This window comes from Planococcus citri, chromosome 2 (assembly GCF_950023065.1).
Source record: "Planococcus citri chromosome 2, ihPlaCitr1.1, whole genome shotgun sequence".
Classification (NCBI taxonomy): domain Eukaryota; kingdom Metazoa; phylum Arthropoda; class Insecta; order Hemiptera; family Pseudococcidae; genus Planococcus; species Planococcus citri.
In genome coordinates this window covers 48,925,132-48,953,084 of record NC_088678.1, presented here as the reverse complement: position 1 = coordinate 48,953,084, position 27,953 = coordinate 48,925,132, and the positions used below count along the sequence as shown (strand labels likewise).

The 27,953-nt window shown below is 32.0% G+C and overlaps 2 protein-coding genes across 4 annotated transcripts in view; both read left to right on the top strand.

Annotated features, from left to right (window-relative positions):
* Positions 1-603: 603 nt before the first annotated feature.
* Positions 604-1,810, top strand: Nedd8 (Nedd8 ubiquitin like modifier). The gene is made up of 2 exons (XM_065350938.1): positions 604-1,134; positions 1,214-1,810. The coding sequence occupies exon 1, from the start codon at positions 849-851 to the stop codon at positions 1,089-1,091; it is 243 nt and encodes an 80-aa protein (XP_065207010.1). The 5' UTR covers positions 604-848; the 3' UTR covers positions 1,092-1,134; positions 1,214-1,810.
* Positions 1,811-7,187: 5,377 nt separating this feature from the next.
* Positions 7,188-27,953, top strand: part of LOC135836230 (uncharacterized) — an 80,066-nt gene continuing 59,300 nt past the window's right edge. For 2 of the 3 annotated variants that reach the window (XM_065350931.1, XM_065350929.1), the window contains exons 1-2: positions 7,188-7,550; positions 15,225-15,419. In XM_065350931.1, the coding sequence (XP_065207003.1) occupies positions 15,269-15,419 (151 nt within the window). In that variant the 5' untranslated portion in view covers positions 7,188-7,550; positions 15,225-15,268. The remainder of the gene's footprint in view (positions 7,551-15,224; positions 15,420-27,953) is intronic. The other variant, XM_065350930.1, reaches the window with a different exon arrangement.

The window sequence follows — 27,953 nt, the reverse complement described above, 5'->3', positions numbered from 1 at the left end:
TGCTCCCCCTCTCGCCACCATCTGGCAAAAAATAAATGCATTTTCGTATGAGAATGAGAAATAAGTAATCACTCAGAAATAAGTATCTAGAAATAGAGAACGAAATTCTGTATTAGGTTTTTCTTTTTTTGCACAGCAATTTGACATCCTTGAGTAAAATAAACTTTGAAAATTGAACTCGGCACTCAGCGACCATATAGGTCCATGTCGGCGATCTTTATTTCATTATTTGACTAAAAAAAAAAACTCTTTAGCGTAAATATGATCAGATCACAGATGCCTTTATTTTTGAATTTTGAAGTTTTAAATGGAAAAAAATCGAAATTCTTTGAAATTGTCGAAGAAGTTGCCTTCTCACTAGGAGCAAGGCACAAAAATTATACAAAACACAGCGTTTTTTCAACAAACTAACCAACCCAACACTTTTTAGATTTAGCCATTTCAATTTCATTTCGCTAAAAAAAAAAAAAAAAAAAAAAATTCAAGCAAAACTGTTGCCATTCCAAAACTGATGTGATTCTCATTACTTTTGGATTTATTGTAGTAGGCAACATTGGTGTTACAGTATCAGCTGATATTTCATGCAAATAAAGTCAATAAACAATAACTTTTCACTTCAAAATTTTTTTTGTTGAAGTTTGATCGTTTTTTTGTCAATTTGCATTGCATTTCGTTAAAATTCTGTAAAAAATTTATAATAATCGTCGTGAATATTCTTCGATAAGCTGATAACCTTCTGTGTTCGTTTTCGCGCTGTCCGACCACTAATGACTCATATTTAAAACAACCCTCGTAAAGCTGCGTAACGTTTCTTTTTCTCAGAAATTTCACCACTCTGAAACACCAAGATGTTAATCAAAGTTAAAACTCTGACCGGTAAAGAAATAGAAATCGATATCGAGCCTACAGATAAAGTAGAACGTATCAAGGAACGAGTAGAAGAAAAAGAAGGTATTCCTCCGCAACAGCAAAGATTGATATTCTCCGGCAAGCAGATGAACGATGAAAAAACAGCTCAAGATTATAAAGTACAAGGAGGATCTGTGTTACATTTAGTTTTAGCTCTGCGTGGAGGTGAAACATCGGTATAACACGTACCCACATCGTATTATCATTTCATTTTTTTAAATGCCGGTATGTTTTGATTTTTTTCACCAAGGAGGATTCTGTATCACTACGTATATTCATCGAAATAATACATGTGTGTTTTCAGGTACTTTTTCCGGCCTTATTACTAGTCATTCATTCCCGTCAATTAATATGAAATTTCACCCAAGCTGCTGATATTGTTTCCTGAAAAATGGCAGCAGGTTTTGATTGGAAGAACGCTAATGCCAATTGTACTACCGCATTGTATAAATATTCATTTGCGAAGGCTGTGCTGAAGTAAATAGGCCTAAGTATTGCGATATTTTGAATTGGAATTCGACTTCATTGGCCAAAGTTCAAATGTATTCGTCGATTTATTATGCTTTGTTTTTTGAACGTATGAACACCTGATGTGTTAAGAAACACCGCTAAGATCTGGGCTTCTTTTTTTTGCTAATGTATTTTGATTCAAATAGATATTTCGTTGAAATCCTACAACGTTGAGAAATTAAAATGAATTCGATATGAAACCTATGTAATTATGTATAAACTTTCGTTATAATATTAGTGAATTTATTTTTGTTTGATGAAGTGAACTGCCGTGTACAATGTTGAACTTAACGATAAGATCAAAGCATTTAAGTATACTGCGGAATGAATGACTAATAACTCGTGTACTGTTATATTTTTTATATTTAATAATAAAACTATTCGGCTTCTTCGTGGTTATTTTATAGTATTTCAATCCAACGTCCCAAAATAGATGAGTAATCACTAATCAGTAGTAAAACTGTAAAACTATTCGTTCATCGCTCGAGTGGTTAATCTTTAAGTGTTTCGGTAGATGGCGGTGTTAGTATGAAATCATTGGAATTGAAAGTAGTCAGCTCAGCTGTGTCACGATGCTGCGTGTGTAATTTCATATTCTATCTTCCCATCGTCAAAAACTTGCTGCAGAAAAAAATCTCTAATTTCTTTCATCTGCTGGTTACAGATCTAATATCTGATCGAGATTTTATTAACGTGTTAATAAAAACGAATAGTTCTCATTAAAATTCATAAACAACTACTTACGTAGGTATGGAAGAAACTGATTTTGAAAATTAGTTACAGAAATTAATATTGTCGCCAATCATGCGATGAATGTTCAAGTCTATGCGAATGATCATTGATCATTCATTTAAAAACTTACGTAATTGCATATAGTAAGATTTTCGGACCGGTTCTGTTCTTCATCTTGAACTTTCTCCGGTTTTGCCATCGTGCATAGATCAGCACGTTAGTAGACTTGTTAATTAGGAGATATGGAATGTTCGAATGTGAGTATTCATACAGCTAGGAGTATAGGTAGAGCATATTATCGTGGAAAAAAATAACTAAAACAGGATGTTTATGATTGGTATAAAAAAATATGATTTCGCTTTTTGAATTTGAACTTCGAATATTTAATCAAGTTTATAGAGAGTGAATTATATTTTCAAGGTATTGATTTGAATTAAGAAGGGTTAAAATGTATTCTTATCGATACTTTTCAAGGGAAGTCACGAGAACAATTATATGTAGGTACACGAATTAAACAAATTTTTTTGGTGCGTTAGTGAATTGAGTAAGTATGCAGAAATACATAGGTTATGTTCTTATCAGATTGAATAAATATCTATTTGATTAAATAAATGCTCACTTGCTCAGGTCATAATTTTTGTTGATGAAACAATACTGTACCAAAAAAAGTACCTACTTGTGTATTAATCTTGTTACGTATGATACATTACTAAGACTAAAATAAGTATAAGCTTTATTGAAATTAGTGGGCTTCAGCTTATACGTTTCCATAATCACTGGACTAGTTCAAAAAAGAGTTGATTTTGGTTGGCTAGACTAATAGACAGAATTTAAATAATATTTAGTGTTTTCAATCATTTGAAAAAAATAACTATGGCGACAAAGGCTGGCTCAGATGTTCTCTTTCAGTTTATGTAACTGGACAAAATCTTTGATATTTTTATAGTTGTTTATCAATTTTTCAAAATATAAAATACCCAAGTACATATACCTATACATAAATGTGAGAAAACTCTGGATTCTTAAATCGATTTTTTGTATAAAATAATTTGTAAATTCTATTTTCTATTCATTTATTTATTCATTTGTTAAACTCTTGTGAAAATCTAAAAAAATTCAAATTCAATTCGAGAGGTGTGGTAAACGAGCGTCTCGAGAGCAAATATGTGTAACCAATCAGAAGCGAGTTAGTTTTTATCTGTTGTCGTAAACAACGAAGGAAAGAGAGACAACAGATAAAAATGAACTCGCTTCTGATTGGTTACACATATTTGCTCTCGAGACGCTCGTGTGAGGTAAGGTTGAGTATCATGAAAAAGAAAACAAAAACTCCTTCTTAATGATACCATCTGGTACCAATTATACGAATTTATGACTGAAAGATATAAATTAACAGCGTTGAAATGAACTCTTGCGAGGGAAAAGCTCACATTGACTACATTGAGAAAGAGGTGCAATAGACACGTGCACGATTTTCATTTTGAAAAAAAAAAAAAAAAAACTTGAAGCGCTAATAGTTGACGTGATATCTGAGTAAGTAGGTACGTAATGATTTAATCTCACATGGCCTTTTATGATGAGTCAATTTTTTTTTATTTTTAATAACTATGTACTTACATTTTCGCCCAGGGTGATTAAAAAAATACTTTTACGCTCATTAAATTGTCTATTGTGCAGAAAATCAAGTGCAAAAGGTACTTATAGAGTATCCATATAAGTTTCAAAGGTAGATAGCTAATTACCTGTATGTGTCTATAGCTGTACCTACCTACGTGTGGCTTATTAATTACCTATACTGGGGGGAAAATTTTCTATTATAGAAAAAGAATATAACTAAGCGTTTACTGCGGAAGAAAGTTTTACTAGATACTGATTCTGATCAAAGAAACGTAATAAAAATAATTAATATCACGCATCAGCCATCAAAATATACTTACTTTGAAATTAATACCAAGCAAACCGGTTCATTTTAGCAAGGCTGCGCGTATTCCCAAGATATATGACTTACAATATGATGCGAAAATGTTTTCGGTTTTATTCACACGTATTATATAATTCGTCAAATCAAAACAAGCTATTATTCACCTGCATTGATAGCGTTATGTTATATAATGTCGATTATTCGTCTTTTTTGTTTACACATAAAGTAATATTAGCGAAGTTAATTTTTCTATTGAAAGTTTAGAATTACATTATGTGTGTATAATAAGTTTTTGGAAAATTTATAAAAATTTGTTTGATTCAAATATTTTTTTCCAAAATATTAACCAAAAAAAAAAATTGAAGTTGGAAATTTAATTTCCAGTTAAAACCCCTCCTTTTGGTACACATTTTGCATATTTTCAAAATTGAAGGTGATCTTCATGGAACATACTCTTTAAAATTGAATATCAATTTTAAAGTCCTGTGAAGTTCAGGAGCAAACGTTCAAGTATTCGAGTAACCATCATTCATCCACCTCATCCTAAATAAATGCATCAATATTGAAATTATGTTGAAAAAGTGAAATATTTGTAACGAAACGATTATTACATTATCCCAAGTACTATATATTTTTGTACTTTTTTAGAAACGAGAAAATTAGAATTTTTTCTTCCATGTTGATACCTACGGTACCTAATTTCAAACTGTGCGGATTAATCGATTAACAAATTCACGCAAACCACCTCAAATTACTGTCAATCTTCCAACCTCTTGCACTTATAACAGTAATATTACGCACTACAAGTAGGTAGGTAGGTAGGTAGTTCGGTACGTAGCGTAGTTATGTATCTTACATAGGTTCAATAATTTGGCATTACAAAACCCAAATCAAACAACAAGTGTTTAAAATTCGATTTAGCCGTTTTGCAATTTACTTTATCAATTTTACAGTCTATACCATATTGTTTACTCGTAGGTGCGAGAAGTAGGCAGGTAAACCATAGTCTAACACGAATAAATTCAATGCACACAATTCGCAAAATTACACTTGGTATTGAAGTAGGCAGGTATATTTCTTCAAGTTAGGTATCTATATTACACGATCATAGATACATAAGTATTTTGAAAAAATGAATAACACGTCAAAAAAACCACGATTCCAATATTACAACTACCAACTGTGATTATTCGTTTCGCTGCAGGAGAAGATGACCTGCGTTATAATTAACTACACGTAGGTAATAATATTTTTACCTAAAAATCATCCTCACGTTCAAATGCGATTATTTACTTTACATTTACATTTTTTTTGGTAACACCACGAGTTTCGTGTTTGTCCTCAAGTTGAGTTTATGTATACGAATGTATAATTATTTAGGTGTATACCTATGGTTTTTATGGCTACTTATTCTGATTTGGAAGGACATATAGGACTCGTGCCCTATGTACATGCATTATTACGTTTATATTATGATAACCACGTCGACAATAATTAATCAATTCTGGAGATGGTATTTAGGTTTTAATGTCAGTGACCTGTCCTCCAGTGAAGTCACTTATTTCTTTAATCATGCGTGTACGAATTTTTAAATATAAGTATGTACTATGTACAGATTGAGAATAGTTAAGTATGAAAGCGTGATTATCATTTCGTAACGAAATAATGAGTTAATTGAGTGAACCTATATGTACCTAAGTAACTATGAAGGGTGATATTTTCTGCAGTGTGGTTATGTGTATGTAGATTTCCTATACATAGATCGGTAACTTTTTCACAATTTCTTTGCCATTTAAATCAAGGAAAATTTCAATTTTCTAATAAATATTTATTGCAATTTTAATAAACTCTGTCTCAATATGCAATTGAATGTTTTCAAAAATAAACATAAAAATTTTTAAAATTAGAAATGATAACACAACACTGAAGAATTTTGTTAGGTACGAGTATTTTGAATTTTTTGCCCTCTACCTACCTAAATTAAATTACGAAATTACGTTAATCAAAATAACATACGGTGTTGTAAAAAATTTCAGCTCAACGGAAATTTACTGCAACTATATAAGAATAATCTTCTGCGATCTAGATGATCTCATTTTAAAAAATGAACAAAATTATGAATATTATATTTATATTTCTCATTTTTTTCTTTTTGCATTTTCAAAAGTATTATTTGCACAAAATTTACTTGACCTTCGCAGACAATTGTTAGGTATCACGCGGATTAGGTTTTCACACCTCATCGATAAATCAAGGGAAAATCCGATTTCGATAATTTAACTCTAAGGAAGACATTCGATACCTAGATGTACTAACGAATAAATGAACCTACTTAGTACTTATACTTCTGCATGTGTATCATGTTTTTTCGATTATACAATCGTATATAAAAACATACTAAAAGTATTTTTATGTCTACCATAGGCCAGCAACAGCACCACCAACCAACACTCATTGCACCAGTAATCCTGCATCTACATTACATTTTAAGTTAGTGGACGCATTATCAGCAGGTAGGTCGTATATACTCTGGTTAGACTTTACTATTAGATTAGGTATATTACTTTAAAAGACACAGACCCTAATTCTTCTGGAATCTAGTCGCCGCCTAAGGCTCCTGGCCCTACCTAGTACCTACGAGTACAATGATTTTTTTCTCCAGAGTCCAGCTCCATTAAATATTTCATAGTTTTCACCCACCTATAATCAAATTGAACCTGCTATTCGAAATCCCCATCACTGACGCGCATACGTACTGCGCCAAACCCTTTAAAATCGGTTTCACGGCGTGGCACGGCGGCGCGAAGAACTATCTATAAAAGGGGCGATAGACAGGGGGTACAGAAAGAAAGAGAGGTATACAGTATACACGTTGCGCTTGAATCTGAATTATACAGGAATGCTGTCTATTCACTATTTTTCTACCTAATATCTTTCGGTATACAGGTGATTTCCCCCTTTTACCTGTAATACTTTCAATAGACACTTATCCTTCCTGATGATTGTATAGTATACCGGTATGACGCATGCGCACATTGCGTTTACAAAACTGTTTCTTATAGTTGTCTTGGGCAACCGATCTTGCCAACAAGGAGAAAGGTAGGGAGTACCTGTGTAATGCTATCATAGCCGCAAGTATCCGAGATTATGACCAAGGAGTAAATTCAAGTTAGTTTGCATCTATCGAGTGTTTGTGTGCAGATTATATTTTTCCATGTGTCGCGTTCATCGTATGTACTTCGATTTGTGTTTTTTTAAAATCGTTGTTTCGCGAATTTTATTTTGTGTGATTAATCGGTAATACGCGTATTCAGTTCGATTACGGTGCAATTAAGTATTTTAAATGCTAATTGACTTTTTCATTTAAATCTCGTGTGCTGTGACAAATTTATCAGTGATTAGTGCATGTTTATACGCGTTGTGTAATCTTCCAAGTACCTCTAATCTCGGCCATAAGAAGTCATTTCACTTTTATTAGGTAAGTAAGAATTTAATGTTTATTTACCTACGTACCTACGTTAGTAAGTTATGATTTGGTTATACTTATAATATCGTTCGCTAGTTCGTTCTATATTTTCAAACTGGTTTGGTAGGTGGTAGTCCTTTAGTGGATAAATTACTTATCCTACCTGAAATTTGTTTATCGAAAATCCACGTAATTATGACGAAGATGGTGTTGTCAGAGGGTAAAAACTGATATAGTAGGTAGTATAGGTACACTGGATACTCAGATGTTGGGTGCAAAGTCTTAAGTAAGTACCTATGTTGGACACTTTTACAAAAAAAAAACTTTTTGACCTTTGAAAAAGAGACATTTCTTCCTGTGAAGCACGGTTAAAGATGCTGATGGGGAAATTACGACATGAAGACACTGTTGCATAAACAAAACTTCATGAAGATATTTCACATCAGAAATTAGAAAAAGAGTACCTACCAAGACACTGTTAATAGCCTCTCAAAAAAATCAGTTCTACATCATGGGATGTTTCCAAAATGTCAAAAATTATTATGAATTTGAAGTGGCGCCCTTGGGAGATGATCCAAGTGCTAAAAATAAGTTAATTTTGTAGGTACATTGAAAGAGTACCTAGGTAAACAAACTCGTATTTCACAAGGAAAATCTTTTTCAACTCAAAGTAAATGAATACCTAGCCCCACCACTACTCCTCAATACCCTCATAATCAAGCATTGAGCATGAAATAGGTAAGCATTCCATTTTCTTAAAATGTCATTTTTTCTCTTTTTTTCAGACTGAGAATGCAAACTACAAGTTTTATTTCAAAAAGAAAGAGAATCAAACTCGAAATATAATTATTTTTAGATAAAATTAGTAACATTTTAATATTCTGAGAGTAACTGAGCAAGTGAAAAATGTCATGTTCTGACCAAGTGACCACGTTCCCTCCAACCCCCCCCACCCCCCTTCCCATCAGTTCTGGCGAAATTAACGTTTATATAGTCCGGTTGATCTATTGGGGTTTCAACTTGTACCTTCGGTCAAAATTTACAATTAATTTCAAATTGCAAAAAAAATCTAATAAAAATCAAACTCAAGTTTATATGTAAATTAGTTGGAAAATTTTTGCCATTCAACAGTCAAGTTGGTCTTTAAAATCAAGAATTTTTATTGATGAAATTTTGTCAACTTATTCCTACCTTTGTTTTTACCATGGAAATGAATGAACTTTTGGTAGTTGGAATATTTCATTAAGCATAAGCAATAACTTACTTAATTTATTTAAAATTCAAAAAAGATTAGCATTCAAAGTTAGCAGAATATTTTTCAGTATTCTCATTTTATTGAAATCTGTACCTACTTAAGTATGTAGGTAGGTATTTTTATTAATTTCAGTGATTCCAATGAGTAAATTTAAGTTTGGTTTGTTTTTTTGTGTTTTTTAAGATTATTCGGTTACAATTCACAAGTTTGAAATACGAATGTAACCTGGCAAGTAAGCTTTCAATTCTGGAATCTTTTATTGAAATTCCAATGTGGGGAAAATAAAGGATCCGATCCGGTATGAACAGATCAAATCCGATCAAATTGGATCCGATGAATTTCTTGATCAGTTTAGATCTCATCTCATCTCTTGAACAAATTTTTAGTTTTTGAAATTCTGCTAAATAAATAAATCAACTTCAATTGCTGAAAATTGGGAAATGGGGCTGTTTGAGGTACTCTTTCATCTATCCCAGTTCAATCAGATTGGATAAGATCCGGACATTCCTTGTATCCAACGTGATCAGACCAGATCTAATCATACAAGTATATAATCATTCAGATCAACGTTTTTATTGGATATAGATTCAATAGGGTGAGATCTAAACTGATCAAGGAATTCATCGGGTCCAAATTGGTCATATGAGATCGGTTCATACTTACCTGATCGGATTCTATCTTTCGCTCTTGGTATTTTAATAGAAAATTTCAGAATTGAAAGCTTTGCTTACTAGTTCATTATTTTAAACTTGTGAATTGTAATCGAATGATCTTTATTAAAATTTCCTGGTGGAAAATGACATGAAAAAAAATACATACAAAACTTGAAATTTATCAAAATTTCCATGTGAAACTACCCTGATGAAAATTATTTCAATAAGTAAAATTAAAAATCTTGAAAAATAAACTGACTATCTTTTTGAATTTTAAATTAATTAAGAAGGTATAGGACAGGTACCTATAGGATGTTATTTTTCTGGGGATTAATCTTCGCCAATTCTTCTTGAAAAATAATCAACTTGAAAAATTGTAGTTTTGACAGATGATAAAAAATTTATTGCTCATCCTTACGTTTTTCATGTACTTATCACTTTACACCAGGTAGGTACCTATTAATTCTGCCCTTTAAGGCTTTTAAACAATTATTTTCATTGTTCAAAATTTTAAAAAATAGGATACGCAGGTAATTATCTACCTCTTGTTTGGGTTTCGCATGCAAAATTATTGAGATTAGCGGGTAGGTAGAGGTACCTACCCAATTAAATACTCGTACTTATTTCCAAAAATAACTATACCAACTAACCCAGTAATTTAATAGATAGGTAACGTAACACTCGCTTTGAGGAAAACAACCAATAAAATAAGGTTTCTCGTTACAGATTCGTAATTCGTAAAGCAACAAAAAATGACAAATTATTCTCCGATGTCAAATGAGTCAATGATTATACTTGGATCGATTACGTTCCAATACATTGATTGATTGCCTTTCCTCATGCCTTTATCATCATTAAATTACGTTATTTATCAATTAAGTCATATTAACTGAAAATTGCTTCACGATTTGTTCGTTTTTGACGTTCTGTTTATTTGATTTGATCGATTCGTGGCTGCTGTAATAATTACCTACTTGCTGGAAAATTACACTTAGGTACCTACCTACTTCATGGTCGTGGCGTGATCAATACATATAGGTTCATTAAAGGAATAATAACCATAGATATAATTTTTTACTTCACGTTCCTACGGTTTGTATTCATATGAATTCATATCGAAATATGAGTATAGAACTAAGTATTAGAGTAGGTACTAGGTAACTATACTTACGATTTGATTGAAAATATAAACGGGAAATCTAAAGCACCCATTAAAAATAGTCTATAATTTTTCCAATGATATGGATCATTATGAAATGAATGCTATTTTCATCTACGTATATCATGCCTCTGTTTTGAGGAAAAATTACGACGAGTAACTAATTGATGCAATTTTTAAAAGTCGAACCGTTTAAACGTGTAATAAATCGATTGTCTCGAAGTTTTATCGTCTATAAAAATATCGATGATATAAATACCAAATATTTCGGTAATTAATTAAGCAACGATGTACGAAACAACAAAATACAGTCAGCGTCACTCATTCATCATTCATGCAACATGATTTGTAAAAAAAAAAAAAAAAAGCGAAAAAATACTGGTAAAAGTAAGAAAAGTAGAAATATTTATAAATACCAAGAGAGAAATCCTCGTCGAAGCAAAAGTGTTGTAAACACTCGTAAAACCTAAACAGGTAAAAGAAATTTCTCATCATAATATTATTTATTGCGTATTACTATACCTGCCTATAGTGCCAGAGTTTCAACCTTTAAGCAAAGGTTGAAACTTGATCATTTTTTCAAAAATATAAACTAGATCTAGGTACCTACAATGTACATTTCTGGTCCTTTTTTCGTTTCGATTTCGGCCGAGAAAATATAATACTTGGTAGGTAAGATTAATAGAAACATATTTTTCGTTTCATTACTTTTCACCTCTTGGAGGGCGGCCTTTTCAATATTTAATACCTTTTGTGTGTTCTATGGGGGTGGATTAGTAACGCTTCAAAATTAGGTGGAAGAATACATTGTATAAATTAGAGAGGTATGGATTTTTTCTCAATAAAACCTGCTATATGTGCAAAGTAGGTAGTTCAAAATTTTACCTATATTTCATACAATTATTTTTGTATCGTAAAATGAAGAGCTGGATGGCGTAAGTGTTGGAGAAGTTACGATACCCATAGATCCCTAACTTACATATTAAATCATCTTTGAATTTATAAACCTGACCAATATATTTAAACTTTATGAGCATACCTATTACTCCATTTTCCCATTCAGAATATACGAGTACATAGGTAATTCGTTTGGTAGCATTTCGAAATATAAATTATGCCTACGATACCTTATAGTCTATGCATATTCACCATAAAAACCATGCTTCGATAAGTTAATAATACGTTTGTTGCAAACTGATTTGTAGTTTGTTGGCATGACCATAGAAAAACAGTAGGTAAGTGAACTTGCAATCGGCGTGGCGGTATAACAAGTGGATGTTTTAGGTTCAAATTCAATTACTTTTCTATATTTGGTGTGATCAAGGCGGGCGAAAGTTATCAATATGTTTGTATATACATGTTTTCTTCGAATCGAAAGGTTCACTTACGTACGTGATGTTTGAATTTGTAGGTATAATGCGAAATTTATTTACTTACTACGTTGGCTGTTCTGTTTCATAAATCAGTCAGGAGTTATACGAATGAAATTCAAAGTCGTGGGTGATACTACTGTTCAATAGATAGATAAGAAAATTCTCGATTTTGTATGTAACTTACCAGCATAAACTGCTTGGATTTGTCTGAAGGTATACTCTTTTTTTTTTTTTTTCAAATTAATAAGTACCTATATAAATTTAAATGCATAAAAAAATCATTTTTTTCTATAATTTTGTTCTATAATTTTGTTCAATAATTTTTATTTAATAATTATTTTAAATTTATTTTTATTAAAATTCCATTGTTAAATAAAAATCTAAATGATACACATTTTGAAAAAATGTTCAAAATTAAATTGCGTAAATGAATCGGAATCCTACCACTTTCATCTTCTCTTTTCTCATTCAAACTCTTTTTGGGCTAACGGTATACTTAGCTATTCTAGAGACAGCTCGTGAATTTTTTTTCCTCATTTTCAGCCTTTTTTGTGTCAATTTTACCTACTTATTTACTGAAAATTTCAAGCAGTCTTCTGTTCATGTTTCGTGCGATATTTTACAATGTTTTACTCGTATTTAAACGTTTTTCAAATTTTCATCATTTTTCTATGTTTTTTGCACAAATTTTACTTTTTTGCTACTAATTGAAGAATTTTATATTTTTAAAAAGATGTAAGGACTAGGTAATTATTTATTAATAAAAATGTTATTCAATTTTGTATAATTTGCCTCTCCATTTCTGCAAATTATAAATATTTTTCCACGATTCTATGACCTTAACTACCAGAGTTAGCTTAAATTTCTACACTTCATGGATAATATTTTAAGCACTTTGAAGCAATTTTGATGATCTAATCATCTTTTTCTCATTTCTCAACCTTTTAAATATCAATTTTTCAACTTTTTTTTTCTCAAAATAAACTGTTTTTCCATCATTATACGTAGGTACTGATCAAATTTTGGAATTTTTTCCAGGCTTTTCAACAGTTTTCAAGTCAATTTGACTCCATCAATTAGTTAATACTCGATGCTATTTATTTTCATAAAATTCTACAAAAGTTTGAAGGAAAATAAAATTGTTTTTGGAAAATGACTTCAAAAAGTATTGAGAGTTTTCGTCAAATACAACTATAGATAGAATTTTCTGGAAAGTAATTTAAAAATGTTCATTTTCAATCCAAAAATTCCAGTTTTCTACCAAAAAAACAAAACTCATTTCCTCCAAAATATATAACATTTCCTGCCAAATATGCCAATTCCCTGCCAAAATGCACATTTTCTACCAAAAATGCCCATTTTTTTTGAGAAAATTAATTATTTTCTGCAAGAAATGTCCATTTCCTGTCTAGAAGCTGGTTTCCTGGAAAAATAAGCCATTTCTTACCAAAATGTCTATTGAATGCTTAAATATGTACTTGAGCATTTTTTTTTTCAAAAACGTACATTTCCTGCAAAATGTATCATTTTTCGCAAGAAATATTGTTTTTCTGCCAAAAGATCCATCTTCTACCAAAAATTCCTGATTGATGTTCATTTTCTGCCAAAAACAACACTCATCTCTATTCTGCTGTTAAAATACTCTTTTTTTTGTCAAGATCCCTCTGAAATACGAAAATTCATCTCCCTAATAAAAAACACCAACCTCGCAAACCAAGTCTACCCCCCTCCCCCCCTTTACAGGTGTGATAATATTGTAATTATAAACACACACACAAAAAATGGTATAACTGTCAAAATGTCTGCTTTATTATTCCAACGCAAGCAATAGGTAGATACCTTTTTTTGTAAAAAAAAAAAAAAAACTCATTTACCTACCTAAATGTACACAGGGTGCCCAGAAATATCGAGTACCCCTAAAAAAGTTTTCTACTAAAATACTTTAGTTGGTCACAGTGAATGATAATAATGATAGTACATGATTGGTAGTTGGACTGGAGAGATAACATTCCACCAATCATAATGCATCTATTTCACGTTGCCAACCTATATTTTTAAAGAAAAACTTTCTTTGGGGTACTCGATACTTCTGGGCACCCTGTACGTATTTCTAGCCCAAAAAGTCCATTTTTTCACCAAAAATTCCCATTCTTGCCAAAAATGTGCAATTTTTTGTCAAAAAGTACCGCTATATTTTCATCCAAAAATTACCATATTTTGTCAGAATACCCAATTTTCTGCTAAAATGGTCAATTTTTCAGCCAAAAAATCGCAATTTTCTGCCAAAAATGTCCATTTGTTTGTAGCAGAATTAATGCTCATTATTTTTTGTCATGAGAGCTCAGTTCCTCGACAAAATGTACAATTTTTTAATCATTCTTGTTAATTTCAAAAAATCGAAAATTTGAGGTTTTTGGAAATATGAATACCAACTTAGTTCAATTTCTTGCCATCTTTTCATTTCAAAAAAATGTGTTAACTTGCTCAAGATCTGATTTAGAACAATGAATGATCGAAATTAAAATCACGATTAAAACCTAGGTAAGCAACCACGTATGTGTGACAATCGACCCTTGCTCAGTTTTTAATTCACAAAAGCCATCATCTCATCCAGAACATACTTATCTACTTATGGTACACTTACACATAAGAATTACAAAAAAAAAAAAAAACTATTCAATGCTATAGGTGGGTAGAGGTGTACAGACACACGAGATAAAGCATGTACATAGATGAACCCATGCATCATAATTCATAAACAGTTAGATACCTAGTCTATTATTTTGTAACGGTGTGCCCTTAGATGATAAAAAAAATTATGAGACATTCCCAATTAGTAGCGGTCGTGATTAAGTGTAAACGATGTCGACGATATACTCCTATACAAAAATTTATGCAAAAAAATCACACTTCGATGGAATTCGTCTACACCTCAACTTAAGCTATAGGTAAATCTTAAGTACAGGTATTTTCGACCTGTAAATTTATTACAAAATGACCGCAGGAAATTTTGACCAAAGTTACGTAACAGAACAGCCATACTAGAAATTTTTGTCTCGCCACGATGAATAATTCATGAATATTATAGATACATAGGAGTACAGTACATATACCTAGGTATTAGGTACTACATATCTGCGTACAGATAATTTGAATTTACACCAGGTGACGTCTTAATTTTATATCACCGCAAAATACGAGTAATATTCACCTATCTAACGATTGCTATGTATTCGTATGTTTCAGATTCGAAGATGATTTAAAATTTTTCATATTAAAAACCCGTTAACATGTACGTAACGGTGTTATTGATAACAATTTGTGGTTGTATAGTCGAATGTGTGTTTGGCCACGTTGCCCTGACGTACCCTCCAGCTCGACAATATGATTTGGATTTCCTGGACAATAGTCGAACCAAACCACCTTGTGGAATGCCAAAAGGTAACGTGCGATGTTTTAAATTGAATAATTGCTAACTGTAAAAATAAAATATAATAATATTAGCGGGTAACTAACACTACCTAATCTATATAAACATATGCCAAACACACGTGTTAACATAATACACGTTCATTATCTCAGAAACACTTCTTATGGCTACGTTGGGTTTGTAGTACACGGTTGAAAAAATAAAAAAGATTTTTTTCTAATCAAAAACGTAGGTAGGTAGATAGTTGTCAGGTACACATACTATTGTGCTACTAGGTATGTATGTATCTGTACTATTCTTGATGGCTTTTAAAACAAGAAGAAGACGTTACACAAGGTGAATTAGAAATGAGATAGAGTTTGAGGTAATTTTGCACTTAATACTTACAATAATTTCCATTTGATATTTAATAAGTAGGTACCTTTAAAATCCCATGTTGATCGTTTCAACGATATAATACCTATGCACATGTTTTAAAATTAATTGGAGTGTTACGAATTATCGTGTTTCGAGCGATAAATCTAGGTACATTTCTAAGATTCTTTTTTTTCCTCTCTGCTTACCCGCTCCTTTATAATATGTACTATTTCATATTGCTCGTTTGTTTTTACTATATCTACTTTTACTCGGCCATGTGTAGAACTGCAGTAGAAGGTTTTTTTTTCTTTGCTGTTTAATTAGCATCTGTGAGATTTTTTAATGGGTTAGCGGTTCAGCGCGACATAGCATCAATGAAAGTTCTAAACGTTATATGAACATTACTTGGAGGTGCTGGTGGAGAGAAGTGTAGTAGAATAATGATCGAATTTGTTCATTCAAGTTGGTAATCGTCAATGATGGAAACGAAAGCTAACAAAATTTAATAGCATTATTTAGAAAAAATAATCGAATAATGGGTATATTGGTAAATTTTTTTCAGAATATAGTCATCAAAAAGTGATTGATTTTTGGCAGAAAATTAGCTTTGTGGGTACAAACTTGACTTCTTTGACAGAGAATCGGATTTTTTGAGCATTTTTTGAGCAGAAAACCAGAATTTTTTACAGATAATGAGTATTTTGACAAAAAACAAAAAAAGAGTATTTTGACAAAAAAATGGAAATTTTGGCAAAAAAATTATTATTTTGGCATAAAATGGCTATTTTGGCATAAAATGGATATTTTGGCATAAAATGGCAATTTGGGCATGAAATGGCTATTTTGGCATAAGATGGCAATTTGGGCATGAAATGGCTATTTTGGCATAAAATGGCTATTTTGGCATAAAATTGCTATTTTGGCATAAAATGGCTATTTTGGCATAAAATGGCTATTTTGGCATAAAATGCCAATTTTGGCATAAAATGGCTATTTTGGCATAAAATGACAATTTTGGCATAAAATGGCAATTTTGGTATAAAATGGCAATTTTGGCATAAAATGGCAATTTTTGGCATAAAATGGCAATTTTTGGCACAAAATGGCAATTTTTGGCATAAAATGGCAATTTTTGGCACAAAATGGCAATTTTTGGCATAAAATGGCAATTTTTGGCTATTTTTGGCAGAAAATTAGCTTTGTGGGTACAAACTTGACTTCTTTGACAGAGAATCGGATTTTTTGAGCATTTTTTGAGCAGAAAACCAGAATTTTTTGCAGATAATGAGGATTTTGACAAAAAACAAAAAATGAGTATTTTGACCAAAAAAAATGGAAATTATGGCAAAAAAATGGTAATTTTGGCGTAAAATGGCTATTTTGGCATAAAATATGACGATTTTTGCCTATTTTTGGCATAAAATGGTTTTTTGGCAGAAAGTGACTATTTTGGCAGAAAATGGCTATTTTCGCATGAATGGACATTTCGGCAGCAAAGGTCCGTTTTATCAGAAACTAGGAATTTTTGCATAAAAAATGTACATTTTTGGCAGGAAGTATACACTTGGAAAGAAATGAGCTTTCAATAGGCAGAAAATGGACAAATTTTCGTAGGAAATGATCATTTATACAGGAAGTGTGCATTTTCCCAACAACAGTTCGACCATCCGTGGTTGTTTGAAATGTTTTTTCATGTGCTAAAGTGCTATCGTTAAATAATTTTTCCTTCTGAAAAAAAATCAGAAAATGGGAAATGTGATTCAAGGAAAGAATATGTATTTGGCAGAAAATGAGTTCGAATGCAGAAAAATGACATTTCTTGCAAGAAATTAGTACTTGGCATAAAACGAACATTTTGGCGAAGAAGTTACTTTTCGACAGAAAATGAGCATTTCAACAGTAAAATAGGAATGAGTTTTTTTTTTTGGTAGGAAGTGGGCATTTTGATAGAAAATGGGCATTTTTAGAGGAAAATGATAATACATTTAGCAGAAAATGTATGTTATTGGCAACAAAAAAAAATTCTTTTTGGGCAGAAAATAGGCATTTTGTTTGACAATGACCTCTTCTAACGGGAAATCTACATTATGCCACGAAATGAGCTTTTAAACAGAAATTGGAAAATTTTTTGGAGAAAATCAGCATATCAAAAAATTGACATATTTTTTGGTAGTTGGGCGTTTTTGCAAAAAATGAACACTTGGCAGGAAGTTCATGTTTTGGCAAAAAATTGGACAATTTCATCAAAGAAATTGATATTTTTGCCAGAAAATGTGCATTTTGCAGGGAAATGGGCATTTTTGGCAGGAAATGTAGGTTCATTTTGGCAGAAAAAAAGTTTTGGTTGTTTCAATGCTATCATTAAATAATTTTTCCTTCTGAAAAAAATTCAGAAAATGGGAAAAATGATCCAAGAGTTAATCTCTTGCCTCCCTCGCACCTTAAGCCAAGTCTACCTACATCTACATTCATATGAACATGTGCGTAAATATTTGAGAATTCTTTTTTCCAAATTTTTCTACTTTCAGTATGTTTAATTGATGCAGCTGTATTATAAACGTACCTTATAAATGAACTGGAATTATGTAAGATACACCACTGAACGCCAAAACACCATGTCGACGACATGGTAAATCGTTAAAAATCTGCAGATTCATCCATTATAACCCGAACCAGCATCAAATAAAATGATATAACACCGTAAATTTTTATTTGGTCCAGAAATCTCGCATTTATAAGGCGCGTACCTTACCTACATTGAAGCCTCTGTATAAAACTAATTAACAAACCACTTTTAATATTCGTACAAAGAATGACTACCTAGTACCCAGTGCTCACCGTCCAATGCCTATGCCTACCTATAGATACCTACATAAACTCGTACACTCGAGAGAAGAATATTACTCCTCGCACTGATTCCTAGCGCAAAAATTATCATTTTCGTTAGTCTAATCGTACGCTAGTCTGTTTTAAGAATAGAGATGTTATCGAAAAATCGTTGTACGAGGTAAACTCTAACCATCTACGATATGTTAATTACTCGTACCTGCGCGGTTATAATTTATAATTTAACGCATTCGCTGTAACAAGATTCGCCCGCCTTATTCTAAACCATGACCATATGTGACGCAGTTAATAAGACAGGCCGAATTGACATATTATATATTTTTACTTTCCATATTCGCTGCTGTGTGAGTGCTGAACTACTGACGGTTGTCCTATAGCTGCTGCTCGTGAAAGGTTAAATAGTTATAATTTAAAAGCTAGTTTTATATATTCGAGGGTGCTATGTAATTTTCTACACCAAAGACCAAGACCACGTCCACGTTGTTCAAATATCTATATACTAAAATCACGTACCTACCAAATGCATCGAAATATTCCGTACAAGAAAGCTAATTACGCGTCTTTGCTTCGTAACTTGGTGAGCAGCACAAGCGCATGCACATTTTTACTTCTATTTCCATTCTGATTGGATTACGAAATACGAAATGTGTGGCAAACTTTATGGAAAAAATGGCGAGAGATTTTGTTTTGAGAGGCACGTTCGAGTCACTCGCACAAATCTCATAAGACACAAATGAAATTTAATTAAAAAGGAAACCTATTATTTATTGCACAATCGAGTGTTTCCTTTTTAATTAATAGATATGGGGTGGTGACTTGAACGCTGGTGTACGATAATTCGAATTAGGTATATACTTTCCAAATAAAACCGAAGCAATAACTAGCGTATGTACAAAGATAGTTAAGCACCGTTTTGGGATGATTTTATTTCAAAGATATGAGGGATTTTTTTCTATCCTACCTACGTAGCGTGATAATAAACATCTGCTTTGCTTATGACCATAGACTCTTGAAAGTCTATATCTAACTAAGCAGTGTAATCGCTTTCATTGCATATGAAATGATATTATTCTAGCGTTGCATATTGGCTGCTCGAGTCATTATACTTACTCGTAATGCCTATAATAATTATACTCGTTTTCCACGCGGCCAACGATGATATATTTTTCTGCTACATTGTTGTGTACGTTGATCCGCTGAAATCGTGATCACAAAACTGTGCATCTGCGGTTAATTTATTCCATTCCTATCCGTGGATTATCGTATACACTTTCTATACACTTACAAGCAGTGCAATGAATTTCAACGCGAAAAAGAATTAACCATACGAGTTACAGCAAAGAAGATCACAATCAGTAGCAAAAATATTGCATCGCTTTTTATGGCCATGTCGGGCAAAAGATGTTTTTTTTTTACTCCGATGTTTGAAATACCGATATTTTTTTTTATGTAGTCGAGTATTCGGTTACGTCATTATTGTTGCTATTGGACGTTTTGGTATTGGTATGTCAAATATTGACATATTTAGTCATAACCTAAACATATATTTATCTTGAAAATGGCTCGTTTATTGCTCCCAAACTGACACATATTCCAAGTACGTTGACTTTTCGCCTGTATATCTTTGCCATTTGTAAGTAGGTACTTACCCATGCACTCGTGTACCTACCTATAGCTAAGAGATATGTAATGAAGTAACTTGACCACACCGTGTTATATTTACCCGCAGAAATGCTCTGAAACCGCGAAAAATTTTATCTCATCGTTGGTATTTTAAAAACATACTTCGGCGTACCTATAAGATGAGATTTTACAAAAATTATGAAAATGTTCGCGGGTCATTCGCACCTTATAGTCGCCTTCGCGCCGCCGTTATGTATGATGAGTAATGCGATCACAATCTTCACAACTGACCAAGCATCTGATTAGACCCACTTCGCCAATTCGTTTTACGTAACTATGATTAGTTCATCGTTTATCAAAAAGTGAAACCATTGTTAAAAATACGGTGCAGATCCAAAAACCACGACAAACCTATAATTTTAGCACTTCCTACTTCGTATCAAATTTTACACCAGAGTATAGGTTCGTATGATTTACTACAAGTAGGTATTTTGAGAAATCAAAAATTATACTTCGTTGTGGTACTTAACTGAGAAGAGTTTCTCTCGTTGGTATTTTTCTATTTTGTTAATCGGTGCTCTGTGTAGGTTTCAAATATGTATGTAAGTAGATATGTAGTGAATGTTTCATGTAGGGTAACCCTTTTTTAATTTGAACTTGAAGGATCACAAAATATGTAAAAAATTATGTCAATAAAATCAAACCGATCAATTATGAAATGGAATTGAGAGGGAGGGTGAAAGGATCGTGAATAGAACCTCGATCCTTACACCTGCATCAACTCTTAAAAGGGAATCCTTGACTTCGGAATCTTCAATTGGAACGAAAAAGAGGTCCTTAAAAAAATCCACATCTCCTAATTTTTAGCTGCTGAAGTTAATCTTATGATTTTCAACGAATACTTGAATTTTTTGTTTCGCCCAATTGAAAAAGATAGGTACCTATTTATTTCAGTCTAATGATTTTTAAATTGTTGAAAAAAAATTCTACAATACCCATGCACCCAACTAACTGTAAACGACTCGTTCTCTTGAATAAAAAATATAGGTAGGCGCAGAGGTATTTAATATTTTGTAAACTGTATCGGAAGCATTAGAGTTGTTCGATGATGTAGATTAATGATCCGGTTTTCCTGATATTAAATCTATGAGAGTATAGATTTTTTTTCATTAACACCTTCAATTATTTTACCTATTGAAAATAAAATCTAGTGGAGAAAAAAAAGAAGCATCGAGCGCATTTACCCGTGCATCTAACTGTACTCGCGTATACGTACGTTGATGCAGCAAGAAATTGAACCACATTCTTTGTAACAAGTTCATAGTTACGACATTGTGATAAGACGTTTTAATGATGTCGGTATCGTAAACCGCATCCACAGTATCCACACTACAGGTAGAGGTACCTAGATAGATTATAGATACAGGTAGAGGAGAGGTACGCATCGTTATTATGTATGTGCATTGTGCATTGTGCATTCAACTGCATCACAGTCACACTAGTATTTCTATGAGCATACCTGGTGTCCCCTTGAATGTCGTCTCTACGCCTCAAAATTTTGTACATTTACGTATTTTTTTAAAGATAAAAATTACCTCTTTTCAAGTCATTTCAGAACAAAAAAAATTCTAAATACTTTCGAATTAAAAATTTTTTACCAACTGCCTACAAAGAGTGCTCCTATTTTTTTTTTTTTTTTTTTTTTCATTTTCAGCTTCAAGTAAATAGCTTCCCTCTGGAATGATTCTCAAACCAAAAACAATTTTTTTACCCAAGCAATTTTCAGTTTTCTTCAATTTTTTCGAATTTTTAACATTTTTCAGTAGGTATTATGCAAGCACTTAGATAAGTACCTCATTTTCCTCAATTTTTTTCTTCAAAGTTTACAGTCTGACTCGAGTAACATCCCATCCAAAAACAGTTTTTTTTTCATCACATAATTTTTTATCGAATTTTTTTCTAAAGATATTTTCAATTTCGTTCAACTTTTCCAGTTTTTTTTTTTTTTTTTTTTTTGGTATGTTTTTAATATAATATACAGTCATTTTAATGAGTTAATGAAAACTGTCTCATTTTAAGCATTTGAACAGGTATACCATACAAAATTTTTAATTCAAAAATTTTTAGATTGCTTCAATTAAGCCTGGAAGTGTGGCTCATTCCATTAAAAGTTTAGAAAGTACTTTAAAATTTAATTCTGAAATATTCATTGAAAATTACTTGAAATTTCAAGTTCTGAAATAGTGACTACTTTTTGTGATAAATCCCCCCCCCCATAGGTATTGATTTAGATGATTTTGAAGACTTTGGACACGAATATGACGTTTGTTTTTCGATTGATGAACTAGTCCACTTTCATGAAAAGTGCACTATTCAATAATCCCCCCTCCCCTCCTAAATGATGAAAGGGGAAAACTTGAGTCTCTTTTCAGAAAATTAGAAAAATACAAAAAAATTAAAATTACGTTTTCACATTCCAATCTGTAGATTAAGTTCATTTTCATCAAAAAGGCTCCATTTACAGTTTTGATCCTATCCCTCTACCCTTTATGAAGAAAAAGCAAGACTGTCCTTCCTTCTCAAAAAATAAGAAAAATTAAAAAAAAATTGTTCGTGCTTTTACATTCAAATTCTCATATACAAGTATGATCCATTTTCATCAAAAAAGCACCAGGTATTCAATAGTTTTTACTACTTTTTCTCCCTGGATGATGAAGAAATTGAATTTCGCATCCCCTAAACTTCTGAAAATTATTTTTTAGGAAAGAAGTTTTGATAAAAAATGGCAAATTCTCAAAAAAGTTATCGAGACTTCAAGTTTTTTTTCGATTTTTTCCAACTTTAGAGGCTTTGAAGGATGTAACATGTTTTGGTGACCGAAGACGAGGGAGAATGAGAAATGTAGGTACAAAAAATTGTTAGACTTCAATTTTTTTTAAATTTTGGAGTTTTACGTACGTATAAGCAGACCAATATTATTTGGAGGGCTGAGGAAGTTTTTTTTTTTAAAAAGGAGTTACGATTACATTCTGATACAGAAATAGAAAATTTTCACAAACCACAGATTTTGATTTGTTTCAATTTTTGATTTTTTTTCCAATTGGTGGGAGGGGGCAGAGAATTTTCATACTATAAGGCCAACATAGCTTGGAGGAACTCGAGATTTTTTTATGAAAAGGGGATTACTAATAAAAAATTCTTCCTTAAAAATGTGGAATTTTTAAATGAAAAATTTTTTCGTGTTTTTTAATTAAATGAGCATATTTTTCCAGATAGAGGAAACATGATAAAAAAATAGGGAAAGATTTTTCAACTCCGAGGTAACAACTTCAGTGGATGGGAGCAGGTTAAAATTCCAACCTTGAAAAAATCCAAAAAATTACGGATTTCAAAGGAATGTTTTTGTTTTTCAATACACTTGGCCCGTTTAAGATTCTCTTTGAAACCAGCATCTAAAAATTTATACTAAAAAAAATAGGTAATCAGTAATCACGCAACACATCAGTTTTACCTAGGTACCTATTCTGCTGCATAGTTTCTTCCAGCTATTTATTTTTGCTACGAAGCTGTCGACGCGTTGGAAATGAAAAAGAAACAAATTCAATTCGGCTAATTTCATAGTTCACTCATTAATCATAAAGCCTTTCGGTCAAGTGAGTGATCAAAATCAGCGAATAAGCGAGCTTAATTTTCATTTCTCATCATTGTTTCATTTCCTCACATCACCGACAGCTTTCCAAATATACGTACTAGGTACACCAAAAAACCTGGCTCATGTATCTCTTATCTTCTACGTACTAGTATCTACTTCACAATACGAATGAAAAAAAAATCTCGACACATTGCGTAAACCCCAAACCAATTTCTCAGCCGTCGGACATGTGAAAATACACATACCTACTTGTACTTTATCACACCAGGAAAAGGTGCATATATGATGTACTTGTACTGCTATAGTGTGTAGTAGGTACTTTGGTGATTTGAAACCAGCAGGGATTTTTCTAATCGCAGACAAAACTTTAATGGGCCAGTTATTCAAATATAAATCTAATTAATCGATTCGTAAATTAAACCATTTATATAACTCGTCGATATTATAGAGTATCTGTAGTAAGTACGATTAAACCAAACCCGTTCTCTTATAAACAGGTGCATAACATAGCACATGCCTAGATAGACTTTCTATAATATACACGTAGTAGTACATAAGGCACCGCACAAGAAGAGAGGAAAAAAATTACCAAACTCATTGTGAAACAGAATGACCTTTGTATCGACGACGGTTTCCATTTATGTGAAATAAATAAGTAATTTAACGTTGTTAACCTATAAGTACCTACATATGTACTTTTTTTGCACGTCAACTTTGCTACACAGGTAATATTAAGGATAGAGCCACTTGAAACAAATATTTCGCACTTTTTTTTCAACTTATTTATTTATTACTAAATCTGAGCGTCGGAGAAAGTTGTTTACTATTTGACTTTTCACTCTATCTTATAGAACCACACTGATAGAACAGGTTGTCGATCATGGCGACAATTAGGATCGTATAGGTACCTACCTTAGTTTAATTCAAAGGTCTTCATTATTCTTCGTATTGAGGACCATATGAGTATGATGATTTGAAGTGAGCTGCGACAACTTTTGAACAGTCTATTTAACCTTTGCCCTTCATTGTTGCTAATTTACTTTCAACTCGTTTGATTACTATTCGTAAATTCTTAAAGGTATAGCACTGGGAATGGCATGACATGGCATGGGTGCTGTTTATGTTGTTGGCCCACAGTCTTCACGAACATATTAGACGATATATGAAAAATTGACCCGTAATTTCAAGTTTAGGTCAAAGGTGTTACGTTATTACGGGTCATCGTAGTACCTATCTATATGTATTGAAATTAGTAAATTTGGCCCAGTCGTGATTTATGCGTATGAAATTTTGATGAATACACTTACACTGCTGCAAATACCTATGTGTGTACTTACGATGAGCATGTTAATTACGAAAGACTGGTTCTCTCTGGGTAATGTGTGTATATAGTATGCACATCGTAAGCATATAACTCATACGTTTGATATTTGGTTTTCGTACTAACTAGTTTTTAAACACTTTGAGGATGGGAAAATTTTTAAATAAACTTATACAACGTGAATATATAGAAATAATGTCTGCTATTACGACGTGTTACCAAATACAGAATAATCGTAAAACTGGAAAACGGCAATTTAAATCGCAATATAGAATTTTTCGTCTTATGTAAGCGTTTATTTGAGTATTAAGTAAATAACAAAATGAGTATAGGTACTTATTAGGGTGACAATTAACTGCGTGAAGATTTTTTTCCCTCTCTTTTAAAGTCAGAATTTCGCTAGAAATGTTCATTTTGACCAAATAATGGAGATTCTCTGAAGTTTGAAGGATAAAGTCGTTAAATATCAATGCTTTTTTCAATTTCAACCCATCATAACTCATATTTTCTTACAAAATTCCATCTCCTTGGTACCTACCTATTTTAGACAAAATGCTTAAGTACTGAATAGATCTGGTACTATTGGAAAATCACCCCCCCGGCCGCCCCGAAAACTGAAGAATGATCAATAAACGTTAATTTGAGAATAGATATATGCAGAAGCAGAAAAATGCAAAAATTCTTCCCTGTAAAATTTACTCCAACATAACATGAAACATATTCAGCACTATTTTGATTCAACAGTAATCTACCAAAAAAGCCGGTAATTTACACAAAAAAAAACAGACAGTAATTTACCAAAAATTGTCAGACATGTAATTTACCAAAAACTTTCATTGATTTACCAAAAATCACCAGACGGTAATTCACCAAAAATTATCAGACAGTAATTTACCAAAAAAATTCATTAATTTACCAAAAATTATCAAGCTGTAATTACCTATCTAAAATTTAAAAATTGATATTTATTTAGCAAAAGTTAGCTACTAATGAATTGTTGCAAAATTACCTGTATTTTACTAATAATTAAAGTAATTTACCGAAAATTACCAGTAATTTACCAAAAATTGCCAGTAATTTACCAAAAATTACCAGTAATTTACCAAAAATTACCAGTAATTTACCAAAAATTACCAGTAATTTACAATAAATCATCAGTAACTCGCCTAAAATTACCAGTAATTTACCATAAATTACACGTATTTTATCAAAAGTTGTCATTAATTTTCCATAAAATCTTATAAAAATTTAAGTAGGTAGGTATTTATCACTAAAATTCCTAGAAACTCTCTACACGATTTTTTCCAAGCTTTCAAAGCTTGGCAGAATGTCTGAGATGATTTATAAGTACATGTAAGGTAGGTACCTACCTAATACCTAACTCAAAAAGATTTTTTCAAGTTTTTAAAAGTTGACAAAATATCAAGAAGCCCTTTCTAATTCACAGTTCGAATTATTTTAGCAATATTGTATTGCTTATAATTTTACCAAAAACTGCCAGTTTTGCGTATAAGAATACCAGTATAACCAAACATTACCAGTAATGTGACGTAGAGTTCCTAGCAATATTTTTGAATTTTTATTTTTTGGTAAATTACTGGTAATTTTGATATGGATTATATTTGGTAAATTACTGGTGAAAAACAATGAATTTATCGAAGTTATGTCCAAGTATCAAAAATGGCTTCCTCTGATATTTTTCGAGATCACATATTGTGAGACCTTTGAAAATTTGGAAAAATCCTCTTGAGTTGGATAAGTATAGCTACTGAAATTATTATATCAATGATTCTCCCGAAATTACAGTTAGGACCTTTCGACTGCAATTCGATCCATGATCCAACGAAAAAAATTGCCAACTGGACAATACCTACATGAATCTCGTCAAATACACCAAAACAGTGTGATTTCCGCTGTAAAAAGGAACCAAGGAAAGGAACCAGCATGCCATTGAATAATATTTATTTTGCTCTTGTTTTTTATACGATGGTAGAACAATGACGCGGTATTTAATGTGAAAATTTCAATGAATCATAAAACAGTGTTTATTTTCAATTCCGCATTGCGTAGGTATTTAACGGAGAGCACTCGACTGGCCAAAACATAAACATAAATTTTCGCATTTGTCGACTGTTTGCGGTATTTTTATAATACTTATCTGCGTATTAAAAAGCATCGAGCTGAGTCGCAGGCTTGCTGCGAAATATATACCTTACGATCGTAATTCGAGTATCTGATCGTGTAATTTTTACGATTCGCGCGTATCACTAAATACCTGCCTATCGGACGAGCGACTCTTAATTAAATCAACGAAGCCGAAAAAAATGTTAATTTTTTTGTAATACGATTATTTTCATCGCTATTATTGCTGATTTATCTTGATAAACTTTGAGGTTAGTTTGACTCTGCGACTGCTGCACAGAAGGCAATTGAACGTAACGTGCGTTTTATAAGTTCGTACATCCGTTAATTTCACTTTTCAAACATGAACATGAGATCTTCTTAATTAGAAACGTTCTTCTTCCTCATTCTTTCTCATTCAACTCTTTGGTGAGCTTGGTGCGGTATACTAGAGGCACGTCACGTTTAATCAGTCGTATCTAGAACAATTGTGCGTTGCCTTTTTTTTCTCTGCATATTTAATTACTTCTTTCAGCATGGGTTTGGCGAAATGGCGAAATTTTCGATGCTATGCATATTATGGGCGTAATGATCGAATTACATAGCTATGTAACGGTACAGTTC

Bases quoted from the DNA above. Each gene is read 5' to 3' on its own strand.
- Nedd8 (XM_065350938.1), top strand. From the start codon at position 849: ATGTTAATCAAAGTTAAAACTCTGACCGGTAAAGAAATAGAAATCGAT.